The sequence below is a fragment of the Pimephales promelas genome, chromosome 8 (genome assembly GCF_988280905.1).
Source record: "Pimephales promelas chromosome 8, fPimPro1.hap1.1, whole genome shotgun sequence".
NCBI lineage: Eukaryota > Metazoa > Chordata > Actinopteri > Cypriniformes > Leuciscidae > Pimephales > Pimephales promelas.
The window spans coordinates 7,478,704-7,496,645 of NC_142776.1; the positions used below are offsets into that span (position 1 = coordinate 7,478,704).

The 17,942-nt window shown below is 37.2% G+C and overlaps 1 protein-coding gene across 2 annotated transcripts; it reads left to right on the forward strand.

Annotated features, from left to right (window-relative positions):
- The first annotated feature begins 5,659 nt into the window (after positions 1-5,659).
- On the forward strand, positions 5,660-17,728 carry cobll1a (cordon-bleu WH2 repeat protein like 1a). Of its 2 annotated transcripts, none has more exons than XM_039689502.2 (12): positions 5,660-5,738; positions 6,861-6,931; positions 7,145-7,296; positions 7,400-7,601; positions 8,742-8,967; positions 9,116-9,160; positions 9,892-9,977; positions 10,235-10,456; positions 11,151-11,259; positions 13,809-13,950; positions 14,099-15,271; positions 16,802-17,728. In XM_039689502.2, exons 3-11 carry the CDS (start codon positions 7,205-7,207, stop codon positions 15,243-15,245), a joined length of 2,271 nt encoding a protein of 756 aa, XP_039545436.2. In that variant the 5' UTR covers positions 5,660-5,738; positions 6,861-6,931; positions 7,145-7,204; the 3' UTR covers positions 15,246-15,271; positions 16,802-17,728. The 2 variants fall into 2 exon arrangements, with proteins under 2 accessions (XP_039545436.2, XP_039545440.2); XM_039689506.2 differs by having other exon boundaries at positions 13,812-13,950; positions 16,802-17,727.
- Positions 17,729-17,942: the final 214 nt, after the last annotated feature.

The window sequence follows — 17,942 nt, forward strand, 5'->3', positions numbered from 1 at the left end:
TAAAACAATGTACCATTTAAATGAACCACACAAGAAAACAAAAAAACTATGTTCTCTCTAGGGACAAAAAGCTATTTGTACATTTCTCAGACTATCCCTACATTCACTTTCAAATATCCTGGACTTTATAGGTTCAGTAAATATCAGAGGTTTTTATTCCTCAAATCCTCGAATTCACCAGACACGGTCAAAATGAATAATCTTTATCCATGCTTGAAAGAGGTTGCTGGCGTACACCTGACCTGAGGCATGGGAGAGGCATGCTGCTCATAATAATACGCCTGCGCCACCTGGTGGCGACAGAGGGGAATGGTGGCGCTTCTTATGACATCTTCCCATCACATGAGCTTTAATCGCTAAGAAACTTATCGGATTCTCTTCTTGTTCATTAAATGTTTAGTATGGATGGATGCAGTGGTAAATTCCTATGGTCTCAGTCGTACAAATAAACACTCAGAAAAGAACAGTGCATTAGTCTACCGCACAGCTCTGTGCTGTGCCAGCGCGTGGCGCCTCCGCAGGGCTCGTTGTGATGCATGACGCATCGAGCTGGTTTTGACATTCACTGAGCTTCCCTCATTAAGCGCTCTCGCCCGGCCCGCGGGTTGTCATCGAGGCATGGGGCGAACTGAAGGATCACCAGTCCGCCGAGCGGACAGAACACGGCTGAACTCTCTCAAAGGAGCAGCTGCTGTGACACAAGTGTTTATCCTGTCGAACGGATGAACAAACCGATACGTTCAGTGAAAGGTCCCACATTCCTCAGCCAGTGTCGACTAATCAAACGATGTGTCATGATGAAAGCATTTAGAAATTGACATTTAAATCAACGTTTAAAGTTTTAAAGTGTTGGTTATTTTAAAATGACCTTTGGTTCTGTGGGATTTTGGTAAATATATGACGTGTTTGATAATAGGCCTATTCTGTGATGAAAATGTCATTTTAAAGTCAACATCATAATATCAAAATTGCTCATCCTCATTTTATAATATCACAGTGTTTATTTTAAATGATTTATCAATGCATATCAATCATTATTTAATGCAGGAACATCTCTTCTCTTCTCTGATGACGTGGCTTTCTCACACAGTTCAGTTTTTTCTTTTACCTGCGCCTCATCCTTGGCGATCACATGACCCACTGAATTAACCTCCTTAAAGGAGTTGTTCACTTTTAAAAAAAAAACGTTTGCTGATAATTAATTTACTCACCCCCATGTCATCCAAGATGTCCATGTCATTCTTTCTTCGGTTGAAAAGAAATGAAGGTTTTTGATGAAAACATTCCAGGATTTTTCTCCATATAATGCACTTTACTGGGCACCAAACGGTTCAAGATCCAAAAGACAGTTTCAGTGCAAACTGCAAACTGTTCAAAGGGCTTTAAACGATTCCAGACGATGAATAAGGGTCTTATCAAGCGAAACGATCGCTCAATTTAAAAAAAAAATAACAAAGTTTAAGTTTTATAAGCTCAAATGGTCGCCTTGCTCTGTTCTGTGATGCACGTCGACTCTCCTGTTCGAACTCGTTCATCAAAATGAACGAATCTTTTTCAGAGTCAATTCATCCATTTCGTTCGTTGAATGAACCAAATGACTCGAAAAAAGATTTGTTCATTTTGATGAACGAGTTCGAACAGGAGAGTCACGAACACGCATCACAGAGCAAGGCGACCATTTGAGATTATAAAACTTAAACTTCGTTTTTTTTTTTTTTAAATGAGCGATCATTTCGCTTGATAAGACCCTTATTTATCGTCTGGAATCGTTAAAAACCCTTTGAACAGTTTGCAGTTTGCACTGAAACTGTCTTTTGGACCTTGAAATGTTTGGTGCCCTGTAAAGTGCATTATATGGAGAAAACACCTGCATGACATGGGGGTGAGTAAATAATCAGCAAAAGTTTTTTTTTATTTTTTTTATGGGGGTTCATTAAGGTTTATTAAGGTTTAAGTATTACATTGTAAAATACAGGCATCCCATGATACCGGAAACATTGTCACATTATTTTTTATAATTCGGTTTTTCCAACCACATCAGATACCAATTTTTTACTGTCAATTTAAGGTTGGACATAAAATTGCTCATAAAGTAAAAGAAAAAAAAAACACCCTTATGTCACTGTAAAAGTTCTGTAGCTGCAGACTTCAAATCCTGTTCCTACAGCGTCATATTTTTGTTAGATTAAAATGAGCTCTATATGCTAAGAAATCAAATACCCTAATAAAACTAGGCTAGTCCCAATCTGCACACACTGGACAGTTACATTAGCACTAAAGTGTGGCAGTACATGCCTTCATTAGAATGGGCATGCTGAATATTTCTACTCATTCCTCTGACACTGAATACACACACAAGTTCATGAATTTCTGTTCAGATGCCAGACTATGCACACGGACTGAAATGCAAACAGAGTAGACACATGAGAAAAGATTCAAGGTCTGACTTTTCTTTGTGGAGCTGGCCACTGGTCAGAGGATGTGCGAAATAAACACTCCACTGAGAGATGGCATTGTGACCTGCTGCAAGGGGAATAAGGTCATGTTATCAATGTGAAATGTAAACACATCTACACAAGGCTATATTTGAGCATTTCGCTGTATGTGTGTGTGCCAAATCACAGCATTTTTTTAGCATACATGTTACATAATTACTATGATGAGTCCTTGACCCTGTTCTTCAGGGCTGTGGTGTGGAGAAACAAATTAAAAACAAAATGTTTTACACATTTCTGATAGAACTAAATTCCTACAAGTCTGTGCGGCCCTGCTGAGCAAACAAGTGTTGAAATGAATCAGCTTCTGCAGCTGAGACTTTACACACGCTGAGAGAACAGACTTCCACAATAATCTGATTACTCATCCCTCATGTGCATGTTACAAATTCAAAATGTCACATTTTTCAGGGACTGAAGAGCACTTAGAACATTCCTAACTTTTTGAAACAAAATTACTCCTTAACAAAAACAAAAAGCATTTTGATTTTGGAATTTAAAGTTGGCATAGTATTTTCTTCCCTTTCAAGATTTCATGAAACGGCATCTTGAACAGGAAAAAGTGGATTTAATTTTGTCTTGGAAACGTTGGATTTTTGTGGATTGCTATTGGTCGAGCTCAAATGACTGACAGGTTGCCCCGCCCTCTCGCCAGTAAACATGTAAACAAGTAGGGTTAAGTTCTTTTGATAAAGATTATGAGGCCACGGGAATTTTTTAATAATAATACAAAAAATATGTACACAAATAAATAATTTATAATTAATAGGCTAATTAATAAGAATTGTCCATTTTGATTTCATGGTGACCTAGAGTTAGTTTAAATCAAGAACAGAAATGCTACCTCTCTCTCTCTCTCTCTCTCTCTCTCTCTCTCTCTCTCTCTCTCTCTCTCTCTCTCTCTCTCTCTCTCTCTCTCTCTCTCTCTCTCTCTCTCTCTCTCACACACACACACACACACACACACACACACAAACACACACAAACACACACACGCACGCACACAGCACAGGAAACAGATTTGTTGATGTCACAGCACTGGGCAAGTGGGCATGTCCATCTGACAACACTAGAGGATTAACAACACTTGTCTTTGCATTCACTCTGATTCTTTACTCAGTTAAAGGGACTCTGTGTAGGAAATACCCCCATCTAGTGGTTAAATAGTATTTTGCATTCAAACGAATTTTGCTCTCCAGCGCCTCGCTGTTTCAAGTGCGTATTGCATCTACGGTTGCCGTTATGTACCAAAAATGCTATGACAGGATGTCTTGTAGTAACACTTCATCGAGTTTTTCTCCGGGTGAACAGGTTTGTAACTTAAAAAAAAAAAACAGCAACTTATGTGTTAACTTATGTGTACAATTTATGTGTCTAGCTGTATAAATTAATTTTAATTCTCTGTACAATCTTATCCACATAGCAAAATCACAATTTTAGCTAATTGATCATTTATATATAAAAAGCTATAGAAAATCTTACAGAGAGCAATATTTTCTTCAATATTTTCTTACAATCATTATCTCTATATTCTTACTGAATTTATAGGTTATAAAGAATTAACTTACAAACCTTGTTTTTAGCACCTTCCTTCACAATAGCTGCGAGTAAAGTAGTCAATAGCTGCTATTCATCAAATACCTTGTTTAACTTTTTTACCTATAAATGTTATACTGTCTATATAATAAAGTACACAACCAAGCAATGACAAAAAAATTAAGTCAGACTGTAACATTGACTAACCTGTCGAGGAGAAAGCAGGCAACTTCAGCGTCTCTTCTGAAATCTTTCTGCTGCATTAGCTATTTCCACGGTTGAAAACGCTATCCCGATATTTAAGGCCATTGCACACTGAGCACGAAATATTCGTATGCGTATTTTCCTGTACGTCAGCCTAAAAATTCGTCACGCATAGAAACCTTGCACACCGAGTCCGTTGCGTATTTATTAAACCTTTGCGGGAAAAAACGCAAAAATACCAAATGGATTCGTCAAGCAGTGAGGATGATTTTTGCCCTCTCTCATATTGAAAAGAGAAGAAATAGAAAATATCCATCCAATCCTGAAATTGCGCCGAGAGGAAGGAGTTCATTATCAAGAAGTTGCGAATTTATCTGAGCGATTCAAAATTTAGGCTACCTCAGAATGTCAGCGGGACAGTTTGATGCTTTGCTAGCGATTCTGGAGCCACATATTAAAAACAAGACCATCAATTTCCGTGAACCAATCGATTCTGAACGGAGACTGGCAGTGTGTCTGGTATGGACCAGGTATGGACACACACACAAACACACACACACACCCGCGCGCGGCCCTGTGGAAGCGCTGGGCAGACAGAACAGCTAGGCTGTTATTGTGTAGCCTATGTATTGTGTATATTGTGCCCAAATAATACATTAGTTATCGAATAGGCTGCTCAATCACACTTTATTCGATCCTAAATTTCAATCTGATTGAAAGAGGATCGAGGTTTATTAATTTCATAATCCAATATAGAGAAGAGAACATAAACACTTGATCGAATTGAAAACCGAAACTGAAAGCACGGCGCATAATGTTCAATGATTTGAGGACGAGCTCCCCCGGCCCTGAATTGTCAAAAGACCTCTCAAAATGCTGGCTCTGGATGCGAAAAACGCAGAAAATCGAACCATATCCGATTAATTTTATGACGGAAAAATGAATGGTCTTGTTTTTTGCAATCTCCGGTCACGTTTCCTTTTTCGTTCAAGTCTGGCCTTTTTTTGCGAGGAGGATGCATTCTCCTGTGACTCGGCATATGGTCCGCAATTACAAATAATAGAGCAAAAGAGCAATCAGCAATCATAGGAGTGCAATGCAGCCGTTTAAACTTGCAGGGAGCGCGCCTCTCAATGTGACGTGACGATGGCTCTGAGTCTGAACGAAAACGCGTTGTGGAAACGCGTTTGGCTTGTGGTACTTTTTGACCCTCTCTGCTATTATAGTTTTCAAGATGGCGGAACGGACATGGAAGCCTCCGTGAACCTACCCGTCCCATGTACATGAAGATAATAAATTCTTCATTTACGAGGATAAGTCAGATAATTTGCAGAGGTATTTGTACACCATTGAGGACATATTTATGAATAAAAATATTGATTTCAGATAAGAAAATACCTAAAAATCTACACAGAGTCCCTTTAACGTTAGTCCTTCTATTATTTAGGAACAGCGGGTGTCTGAGGAAGCCCCTGACAAAAGATTGTGGTAAGGACGATAAAGGTAAGGGCATAAATAAGATACAGGTGCTATCACTGCCATACATTGTGAAATTGTGTCCAAGCGCTGAATAGCCTACTTGCGTGCACATCGGCTAGTACTTAAGTTAATCCTGTTTGTAATGTAACAAACCCATTTAAACTGTAGCGAATGCAGTGTAAATTCCATTTTGTGAACTTTTCGAATAAAATATGAGTAAACATTTCTGATATGGGGTAAATATATGCTTCGGAGTGAATTTTACAGAGCGTTGGCTGGCCGTGTTTGGTTAATGCACACCTGCTGCACGTGCGTTTGGCGAGTTCGTTCTCATGGGAAATTGATGTGTGTATTACTCCGCTCTGCCTTGATGATCAGCGGCAGGGAGGCGTGAAGGAACACTCACGCCCAGTTATAATAAAACTAAAGCTTCAACTTAGTGAACGAGCACCAAACACACCCAAAGGCGTTGGCTGACTAACATTATTTTTAATTTTCGTCACTTTCGAGATGGGTGAATTTGATTAATTTAACTGTTTTTTTGTTTTACTCTCCAGGCGGGAATTTGCAATCAGTTGTGATTCGGACGTCATTTTGTTTGTGAGGGCAAGTTGAAGTTTCACAAACAGGGCCATAAAAGCAATTTTTCAACAGTTATCAAGGTTTTGTACGTGTTGGTCTGCACTTTAAAACATTGGTTTGTGTTCTTTCGTTACTTTAGAACATTAATTCGTAATATAAAATCTAATATAATAATAATACAATATAGTCACTTTTGATCAATGTAATGCATCCTTGCTGAATAAACAATATGAATTCCTTTTTTTTTTAACTTACTGACCACAAAGTTTTGAACGGTAGTGTATTTGCTTGTCTGCTGTTTTGTAGTTTGTGAGTAAATTGCTGGACACAGCTGATTGCGTTTTAATAAAGTAAATAATTCTATAAATTCCTAAAGTTGGATATTATTTGGAGAGTGCTTAAAGACAATTAATGTGTTAAAAATAACAAAGTAAGTACCTAGTTTTAAAGTTCAAGCAAATTCGAGATATCACATATTTATTGCTGTAAAGAACATGGGATTTGTGCTTTTTCTGCTTTTAAAAAGGTAAAGCAACTACAGTAAAATCTGTTTCCGGTTTACAGTTGATGGAACACACCTGGAAATTCCCCCTGCACAGCCCTAGCTGAGACACAGAGGGGCTTTTTTCACACAGGTTGGTGATGTGATTCATTAAAAAGCATTCTGTCATGAGTATGTAACAGTGGATGCCATAAATGCCTCTCTTCCAAAGAGAACTACCACTAGAAAGGCAAATCCTTGAGTGGTTGTATCTGGATGGGTTTTCTCTCATAATTTCTAATTGAAAAAAATAATGTAGGGTGTTCTCCGAATGACCTAGCGATTTCTTTTTCTGCTTCATCAATAGGACAACCCTAAATCTACAGCATCACCTGTCTGTCCTTCATACTACCTACAGCACACACCCATGGATCCCCAAGAAGATCTCATAGACCGGGACATCCCTCTGACTGTACTGCTCCCAGGAGGACAGGAGACCACAGCCACAGTGCATGGCAGGTGAGCGAGAAGGAGAAAGTAAAGGTGAAAGGTTCACCAGTCCTTTCATTGGAATGAATGTCTGGTCATATTTAAATCCAGCTGTATGTGTTTGTGCTTGCAGTAAACCTGTTATGGATGTTCTGGTGGCGTTGTGTGCTCAACACCACCTCGTTCCATCGGATCATGTCATCAAGCTTTTCTCCACAAATCAAAACTACATCAATTTCAAACCCAACTCCATGATTGGCTCTCTTGAGTTTGAAAGAGTTGTCCTGCAATCCAAAGAAAGTGATGCTAACAAGAAAAAACCTCATATTCCTGTGGTAAGTCTGATCGAAAGCCATGATTTGTGTTGGGTTAACACATTACAAGTAACTCGATTTCATAATAGATTAATTTTTTTCAAGTAACCCATCTTTTGACTGAAAAATTCCCAGTAAGTGCAGAAGCGTTATGTGCAAACATGATGGTTACATCGTTCTAGACTAATTGTGAATGATATTTACTAATCTCACTTGCAAAAACGAGTAAAATAAGTGAAATGCAAAATCACAATACTACAGTACATAAATACTACACAAACCTTCAATAATTAAAATTTAAATACCGGTAAAACAAATATTTGTATATACATTTAATATCACTTTATTGACCAATGATGTACTTGCTGCTAACCTTTGATGATTCAGCAAAAATGACTTTAGATTTCTTGTATTCATTGGTAAATTAAGTGTTACACTTTCTTCTCCTCCATCCTATTCTTCTGCAATCCAGAATGGCAGATCAGCTGAAAGGTTTGTCTGAGCTGCGTCCTCTACTGTACACGTGTGAATTTGCATTTCCTTCAGCCTGAGGATTATTGATTTCACTTTTGGTGTGAAAGCTCCTTTACATTTGCCCAAAAATAGAACTTCTTTGTTAATAAAAAAAAAAGCCCAGCCCTAGTAATGCAAAAGTAATGAAACTTAAAAAGTAACTAAATTACACAAATAGTTCATTTTTAAGGGAGTAACACGCTATTCTAATACATTACTTTTCAAAGTAACTTTCCCCAACACTTTCAATGTCCATCTTATTTAATAATTTTATCCTTATTGTTTTTGTCAGATATCCAGCAGTTCATCTAGGGTTCTGTATACCCTTATGGTGCATAAAATGTGCACATTGCGGCATCTGAATTGTCATACTTGCCTAGTAGGTCACTCAGGTGTTGTTCATTTACTGCTTCATGAATGCTGCTATTTAGACATCATTCTCTTTTGTGCGATTCGTAGAGAATCGTGCATATTTTGACAGAGGGTCTGTCTTCATTGCTGAAAAATCCAGCATTGCTGGTCACCGAAAATAGGGTGTGTTTTGCATTCTGGATAAGCTCTATACCAGCTTGGACCAACATTGAATTTGTGCTGGATTTTTCAGCAGGGTTGTCTTATGTCTCATTAGACCTGTCATGAATTTTCCAGGCAACAGTTCGTCTTCTGATAAACTACAAGATGTCCTATAAGGCAGTAGCACGGGTCAATCCTTCAGTGCCGCTGATTGAATTAATGCCCACCGTGTGTGAGAAGTGCGAGTTCAACCCTGATGCCACAGTCTTACTAAAGACATACAAATCAGAGGAAACCCTGGATCTCACCAAAACACTGAATGACTATGGAATCAGGGAACTGTATGCCAAGGAAATGAAAGGTCAGCAAAAAAGGAAAAATAGGGTGTACAAGCACTGTAGTGTAATTATGTAACACTGTTGCATACTATGTACTCAAAAGCTTTTTTGTTGCGTATTAAAGTAATATTAATCTTTTGGAGTTGTGTGATATTTTTTTTCTTCTTACAGTGGAACCAGCGAATCCTCCTGTTGATCCTGTATCAACTCATAAAGGTACCAGAAATAGAAATAAAGTCGCAGTTGTGAGAGAATTAAAGTCGCAGTTGCGAGAGAAATAGTCGCAGTTGCGAGAGAAATAGTGTCGCAGTTGCGAGAGAAATAAAGTCGCAGTTGCGAGAGAAATAAAGTCGCAGTTGCGAGAGAAATAGTTGCAGTTGCGAGAAAAATAAAGTCGCAGTTGCGAGAGAAATAGTTGCAGTTGCGAGAAAAATAAAGTCGCAGTTGCGAGAGAAATAGTTGCAGTTGCGAGAAAAATAAAGTCGCAGTTGCGAGAGAAATAGTGTCGCAGTTGCGAGAGAAATAGTCGTAGTTGCGAAAAAAAAAATTTCGGTCTCAGAATTGCATGTTTATCTCGCAATTCTGACTTCATAACATGAAATTGCGACTTTATACCACACAATTCTAACTTTATATCATCCAATTGCGTGTAAAGTCAGAAGTGTGAGATATAAAGTGTTTTTTTCCTTAGAAATGGACTTTATAACTCGCAATTGCAAGTTTATGGACTTTGAAACTCGCAATTGTGAGATGAAAAAGTCACAATTATCTTTTAAAATGTTTTATTCTGTGACCTAAACAAGCTTCCATATAAAAAAAGCTAATTTTGTAGCACAAAAATATTATATATCTCTTTAATATAGCACTAAACAAACCATTTCTGCACTGCTCAGATTTGTCCACAAAAGTATATGTTTGATCTATGAGGCTCTTTTGTGTGTGTCCAGGTGGTGTCAAAGAAAAGAGCATCAGAGAGAAGGAAAACAAAGGTTTCTTTGGTTTATTCAAGAAGAGCAAGAAAACACCTGAGCAGGTTTGTACACCTGTCAGTCTGTCTGGTTTAGCAGTCTGTGCAACCTGCTGGTTGTCATATTCAGGAAACGATGGGGGGATGGGGGGTATCATAACTGAACTGTAACACCGTGAAACACTTGCGCAGGTCCACCCATCTGTCTCTGCATCTGTTTATCTTTCAGTTTAGCCTTTGCATCTGCTTATCTGGGAATGCAATTTGCATATTGAAAGTAATTTCAAATTCTTGCTCTTATGTTTTATTTATTTCTTCTTCAGGCTGTGACTGACTGTGCTTCAACATCTCTTGAACTGAACGGCCAATGTTCGGTCAGAGTGAATGGTCATAACGGCTGCTCGACCTTACCAATGGTCCCTGCCGACATGGCAAAGAAGAGACCCGCACCAAAGCCTCCTATGACGGCGTCCCAGAGTGTCGCCTGTGGACTTCACACCAGAGACTTTTCTGACCTATCAGAAAGTGACCCTGCTGGAAAACAGGTGTGAATGCTTTGAGCATCTCCAGTCAAAACCTGAATTAGCTTGTGTGTTATTAATTTGCTGATGTAGCAATTAAATGGGGGGTTAAACTACACTGTTAGCATTTAAATTGTTTTGATTTTATTTTTTTAAAACTTCAATCCTTTTAACTTCAGCCCTGTTAAATTGAGTTGTATTATTGGTCCTCCAGTATTCATATTAGCATGCATTAATGTTATTTTTAGTAAAATAAAATAGCATTTGTATGTTTCTGTGGCATGTTCTTAAATTTTTGTGCAGTATGTATCAGGGTTATTATCATTAACTAAATCTTAAAAAAAATGAATAAAATAAAAATATTAGATGGAAAAACCTAAAAATAAACTAAGATTAGACGTGTTGGCTTGGTAACTAACTGAAAAGTTCAAGCACTAAAATTACTAACTGGAAATACATAAATAAATCTGAACTAAATCTAAAACTGAAATAAAAAATAAATTGAACCTAAATTGAACCTTATTAAAAAATAATAGGAATAAAAATGACAAAAGCACATACAGTAACACTTTCAAAAAATAAAATAACAAATAGCTTATTAAAAATATTCATATATAATATAATGGTGTATAAATTATAATACAAATGAACAGAAACTCATTAATTGGAAACTCATGAATTAATTCCAAACGTAACCTCTGTGCTTTGCTTTGCTCAGGATCTGCTCAGTCCCATTTCTTCCACTGAGTCCACCCTTAAAAGGACTAAACGGAGAGCTCCGCCCCCACCGGGTTATGGCCCCGCCCCATCCAATTCAGATAACAAAGGTATGTATTCATTTTTATATAATTGGATGTCTTATATAAAATTCAGACTATAGAAGTTATTTTAACTTCTGGCAGGTCATGTTAGTCAAGCTATCTCTCATAGGCGTCGCCCAGTCAGGATTTGGCATTCTGATTCCCCCTTGAATCAGACTGAATTTTCAAATTTGGTTGTACGTTAAAAAAGGGGGGGTTATCGCTGCTCTCCCTGCTCTTGTCCATGTTAGGCTGCATGTATGTGCATCAGAGTTCTCGCCCAGAACAGAAACACACTGCCAATCCAAGTATGCTAATTTTCAATCGTATTGGACTAAAGTGGTCCTGACGGAAGTTGCAGTTTTCTGTGTTAATGCATTTGTGAATACTTGTGTGCCTGCTAGTGCTAGTTTCCTAGACACATACTGTATGCTATAAAATATCTGCATAAATTCTTGCACTGCTCTGCTGCACTCCATTATGCAGGATATTATGCTAAGATGACAAAGTTTTACATTTTCAGTCTGGTCTGCCATGTCAGTGTCAAAATGATTGAGATGGCCAATCGAATGACTATAGAGATGTCAAATTACCGACGGTAACATCCAGAAATGCGAACTACTTTTTTTTTCCTTTTGAATTGAAAATAAGCTATCATGATTCATGTAATTCCTAACTGAGTGTGACGAGACAAGAAACGTTTTATGCTAGACAAACAAAAGAAAGTATATGTGTTCATATTTTAATACTTTTAAAGGATTATTTGCAAATGGGTTAAAATAGTCCCCTGCCCCTAATGTTTAAGACATGGGCTGCATCCAAAATCACATACTTCCCTACTGTGTAATAGGTGAAAAACAGTATGTGACAAAAGAAGTATGTCTGAATTCACAATACTCATAAGTACACAGTACTTTCTACTTCCGGCGAGATTCAAAAGTGAGTAAGATGGACACTTTACTATCCCATGAGGCAATGGGAGAGGATTTATGAATGCCTGTGAATAGTGGGTCACATGGTAACGATAACATGCCGAATTTAGTAAATCCAGGTTACATTCATACTATATAGAACATGCTTTTTTAACGACCGTGAAGTACAGTATTTACTTATTTTGATTTCGGACGCAAAGGGATAGTTCACTTTGAAATTAATTTTTGATATGTTTTAGCTTACCTCAAGGGGATCCAATATGTAGGTGTCTTTGTTTCCAAAGTATTTTCAATTTTGATATTTTTAAGCCATTCAGTCAGTCATATAATGGAGTTTTAGGGGGTCCACCTCAAAGAGCATGCACAGAGAAGTCCAGATTAAACATGATTTAATGTCTCGTAAATGTAAATACTTGTACACATTGATGGCCTAAGACACGAAACAGACCGAAGCGCCTGTGCCTTCAGATCACTTGGACGTGGCTGTGGTTACAAGAGGTAAAACGATATAAATACTGTTCGTTTTCTCACAAACCGCTCGTTTCGTGTCTTAGGCCATCAATGTGTACTTACATTTACGAGTCATTAAATCATGTTTAATTTTGACTTCTCTGAGCATGCTCTTTGAGGTGAACCCCATATACCGCCATTATATGACTGACAGACAAGAACGGTTTGACCTAAAAATATCAAAATTGAAAATACTGTGGAAACAAAGACACCTACATCTTGGATGCCCTTGAGGTAAGCTAAAACATATCAAAAATTAATTTCAAAGTGAACTATCCCATTTTTTTTGTTTGTTTGCTTTCCCACAACTGTTGGGTTAATTATTTGCTCTTGTTTTACACTGTCCTACCAGGAGGGGGCGCCTAGCAGGCAGCACATCCTTTCCTCCTCTTCTCCTCCATGCTTGCTTCTCTGTTCCTGCTCTCGTCGGTGATGGGCTTATTTTCCTCTGTTTTTACATAGCCTTTTGTCTTATGCACTGTCTTGTCTGTTGTTTAAACCGGTTCCCTTTTTTAATATCACTCTCTGGCTTAGACCATATAAAGGTTGAAATGTAATGTGATGTGTTTAGCAGGAAAATCTGTTGTGCTTTCTTACAATAATTGTGCCTTAATTCAGGGAGGTGTATGGCTGCTCAGTTAGACACCGCAACTAAAGATGGTTGTAATCAGTATTTGGTATTTTAATCCATATAATTGCATTCAGCTTTATTAAATGTCAATCATGTCGATGTCTTTTTTTAAGATGTTAGGTCAAAAGGGATTCTTTTAAGAGTTTCTTAAATTATTCACATCAGCCACAAATATTTTTCTTTTTTTTTAATTAAAGCTGTTTTGTTTGTTTGTTTTTTGCTTTTAATTAGAATCATTTTAATGTCATATTTGTCTTTTAATTTTGTGTGTGCTTGTCTTTTGTGTTCTTCATATTTATTAAGTTGTTTGTTTTTTGTCTTTTGCCAAATTAACTTTTGAAATTCAATTTGCTAATACCCATTCATATTTGAATAAATAAAAAATATATACTGTACACTTTGCTGTTTGTTGGTGCTGTATTAAGAGGTGGTTTTTCACAGATAAACACGACACACTCGTGAAAACATTTGTGTCTTTGTCATAACACTTTGTTTCGCTTCAGTAGATGAAGCTCAAGCGGACATCAAGCGTTCAGACAAACACAGAGCTCGCATAGCTGACCAGTGCCCTGCAATCACTAAAGTTATGAGCGAACTTGCGCAATCTCTGAAGACACGGCGACAGAGAATGCTGTCTTCAGAAAAGTATGTTCATGATTTGCACTTCCTTAGAAATGTATAAATTGTCTGGATGGTTTGTGTGAGTGTTTCAGTCAGATAATATCAGCCAGGAAACCATTTCACTGTTATTATTTTTCTAAAATTGAATATCTTCCTATTCAATTTCCTCTAGTTCCCCTATATCCCAGAATCAACCAGCAGAAGATGCGTCTACGGGTTTGTTTTCGGAGCATCACACCCCTGAGGCTGAGCTTAAGGCACTTCCTGGCTGTCAGCTGCTGAGGAGCCCCTTTGAGAGCGAGGGTTTGACCACTTTCACCGTGGTTCCCTTGAGACGTCAACAGAGCAGGCGGTGCTTAGATCTGCCACTGGCATTACAGTCATCCGCTGCTACTAAAGACCTGAGTCCTGGAGACCCGGATGCCATTGAGACCCACACCACAGAGCTTTTGGAGAAACCCCCATCTGAACTTTTCAGGGATGAGGGCAAGGGTTCAGACAAAAGTGAGCCCTTATCAGGGGTTATACATTTACAGCACCTGGAGAAAGAGAATCAAGCTCGCAAGGACATTGAGAGTGAGAATTTGGAGCTGAAATATGAAGAGGACCAATGTATTCATGAGAGCTTAGAATCACTACAAAGGGGACTAAATAATCCAGAACATTTAGATCATAAAATGAATAATCTAGAACTAAGAGACCGTTGGGTTTGGCCTTCGACACCAGCTAATGAACTTTCTGACAGGTCACCAATCAATCCAAATCTTGTTGAGCGAGAGGAGATGGAAGAACAGGCTTTGGTGGAGACTGAAGAAGAGACGGACTGGGTAGAGCAGTACAAAGAGAGGAGAAGGAAGTTTCTAGATGGTGATAATGATGGAATGAAACTATTTGATGTTTGGGGAAGGATTCAAAGAGAATGCACTAACTTGCAAGAAGAGAACACCATGCAAGAAATGGGTTTTCCCTCACCACCGCCACCTGTCTACTGGGATGAGAAGAGCGGCGACTACAAAGAGGAGCCCGAAATACAGTCCTGTGACGACCAATGGTCAAACTTTGATCTAAGTGCTAACTCAAAGCCCGAATATGTGCCTTACCAGATCTACCCCGAACCAAAAGCCCACTCTACACAAACTAACCCTAATGCGGACACCCCTGGTGCTGAAAACAATTGCAACTTTACTCCAGAACCTCATAAATCCTTGAAATCACATTCAAGCTTTGACCCTTGCTCTCCAGCAGTGTCGCTTTTTGCCTTGGCTGTATTTCAGAAGGCTAATCGTTCCAAACTAGGGCTGGATCCCACCTGCTCCTGAAGACGGGAGCTGCCCACGCAGACACAGTGAGTAAAATGACTCGCTGAAATATTAATAGAAGGTTCTTAATATTAATAAAAGCATATACATTTATATGTTGTGAATGGTTAAAGTAATTGCTAAATTACATTCCACATTCAAATGTAAACCAACTTGATGACCCGCACATGTTTGATGGAACTTATTGGGCCAAAACATACAGTATGATGACCCGCACATGTTTGATGGAACTTATTGGGCCAAAACATACAGTATACTGTTGCAAAGTTTGGGGTCAGTACATTTTTTTACAATTTTATTCAGCAAGTTATGTATTGTACAGCAATGATGTATTCAGATGTATGAAATTGATCAATGGTAGGCTATATAAAGACCTTAATAATATTAAAAAAGTTTATATTAATAAAAAACTGTTCTTTTTTTCAAAGAATCCTGAAAAAAAGTTCATTTAAAATATATTAACTAAATATCGAGCATCAAAATTGTTTTTAACTGTGATAATTAGAAATGAATCTTAAGCACAGCAGCAAATTAGATTTATTTCTGAAGTAAAATTCAAAAAAAATTATTGTTTTAAAATGTATTAAAATAGAAAACAGTTATTTTAAATTGTAATGATATTTCACAATATTACTGTTAATTTGATTTTTAAAAAATGCAGCCTTCATGAGCATAAAAGACTCTCAAAAACATTAAAAAATGTTACCAACCATAAAGTTTGGAACAGTGTTGATCTTTTTCATCGGTCAGGAAACTAACAGAATTAAAAGGATGTATAGGCCTCTTTCAAATGTATTGGTTAGCTCATTGTCATAAGGGCAAGGTGTGTCTGGGTAAGGAAATGAAGAGTGTGCGTGTAATGTAAATGACGTCTGACAATCATAATAGTCTCTGTTTATTTAATGGGGATCTTCCTTCCTCTAAGCATGTTTTATGTGTGTTGCACATGTGTGTTTATAGTTATTGATGCATTCTTTCATGCATTCCAGAGTTCACAGCCCGAGCATGTTTTGTACACTGCCGTTCGAAAGTTTAGGGTCGGTTAGATTTTTTTATTATTATTATTATTTTTTTTTTTTTTTTTTTTAAAGAAGTCTCTTATCCTCACCCAGGCTGCATTTATAATCAAAATGTTTTAGATATTGACCAAATTTCATGATTACAGTTTCATGGTGAGATTTAAGTTGGTTAATTGATGAGATTAATCACAATTATTTTCTTTTGTCTAATTAGACTAATAAGTTTATATCCAACTTCCAGAGATATATGACTTGCTATGATGTCTTTTCCCCCAGATATTTGATGGTTAATGTATTAACTAACATGAACTTACCATGAATACATTTGTGACTGTGTTTGTTAATATTTGTTAATGTTAGTTAATACAAATACAGCTGATCATGTCAGTTCACAGTGCATTAACTAATGTTAACAAGATGTGTGAAATTAACAAAGATTAACAAATGCTGAAGAAATATTGTTCATTCTTAGTTAATGTTTACTAATGTATCCAACTTGCAGAAAGATGACTTACTATGATGTCTTTTTTCCCTCAGGTAATTTATGGTCATTCTTAATATGGGAGTGTTCATTTGGCTTAAATGAGGAAGAGGTTTTCATCATCAGAATGAAGAGCAGGACACAGTCCTGATATTTAAACTCCTCATCTGATTATTTGATTCTATGTTTCAATCATTATGGATATTTTGGTTGGATGAGGAAAAACTGTTTGAACACTTAATCTGAATTTTCCTGTTCTGTCAACTGATTTTCACATGCCCTGAGAATGCTTTCAGAAAGGGTGATATTCATATGTATATATTGTGTATAAAAATGAAGGCTCATATTCTGTATATCATTTTTTTTTAAAGAAATTAGTCGTGAGAAACTTGCCTGGATACTATTTTCTACATTTTGTCTTTTGTATTTTTGAGCACAAGTAAATAAAATCTGCTCGTAAAAATTCACAGGCAAAGTATGATTCATCATTCTGTGTATTTTTGGCAGAATATAAAGTATTTAGTAGGGAACAAAAAAATCTTCTGATATTCCTATGTATAAATATAGATTCTACTAGCATATCTGATAAGGAGCAGATGCTTAATAGTTTTAAAAAGCATTTTATTGCTTCTGTGTCCTTAGTGGAGTAGCCAACTCCTTTGCACTCAAACTTTTGTCAGTGCAGAGGCTAGTTTTAAAAAGGAGGAGTTCACTTTTGTAAATATAAAGAGTTCTGATGTCCATAAAGCACTTACATTGCTCGATATAAATAAATCACCAGGTCCTTATAGTCTGGAATCTATCTATCTGAAATTAGCAGCTAATATTATTATTTCGACGCCTTTAACTTATTTTTTAATCTCTCATTAGATACTGGTGTTATTCCGGATATCTGGAAATCAGCTTTTGTTCCGTTATTGCAACAATTCTAGACAATTATCGGCCAATTTCAAAGCTTTGTGTCCTATCAAAAATTTTAGAACGTTTTATTAGTCACCTAATAAAGGCTCATATGACCTAATTAAGGTTTTTGATGAAAACATTCCAGGATTTTCTCCATATAATGGACTTCAATGGGAACCAAACGGTTCAAGGTCCAAATGAGAGTTTCAGTGCAGCTTCAAAGGGCTTTAAACGACACCAGACGATGAATAAGGGTCTTATCAAGCGCAACATTCGGTCATTTAAAAACGAAAT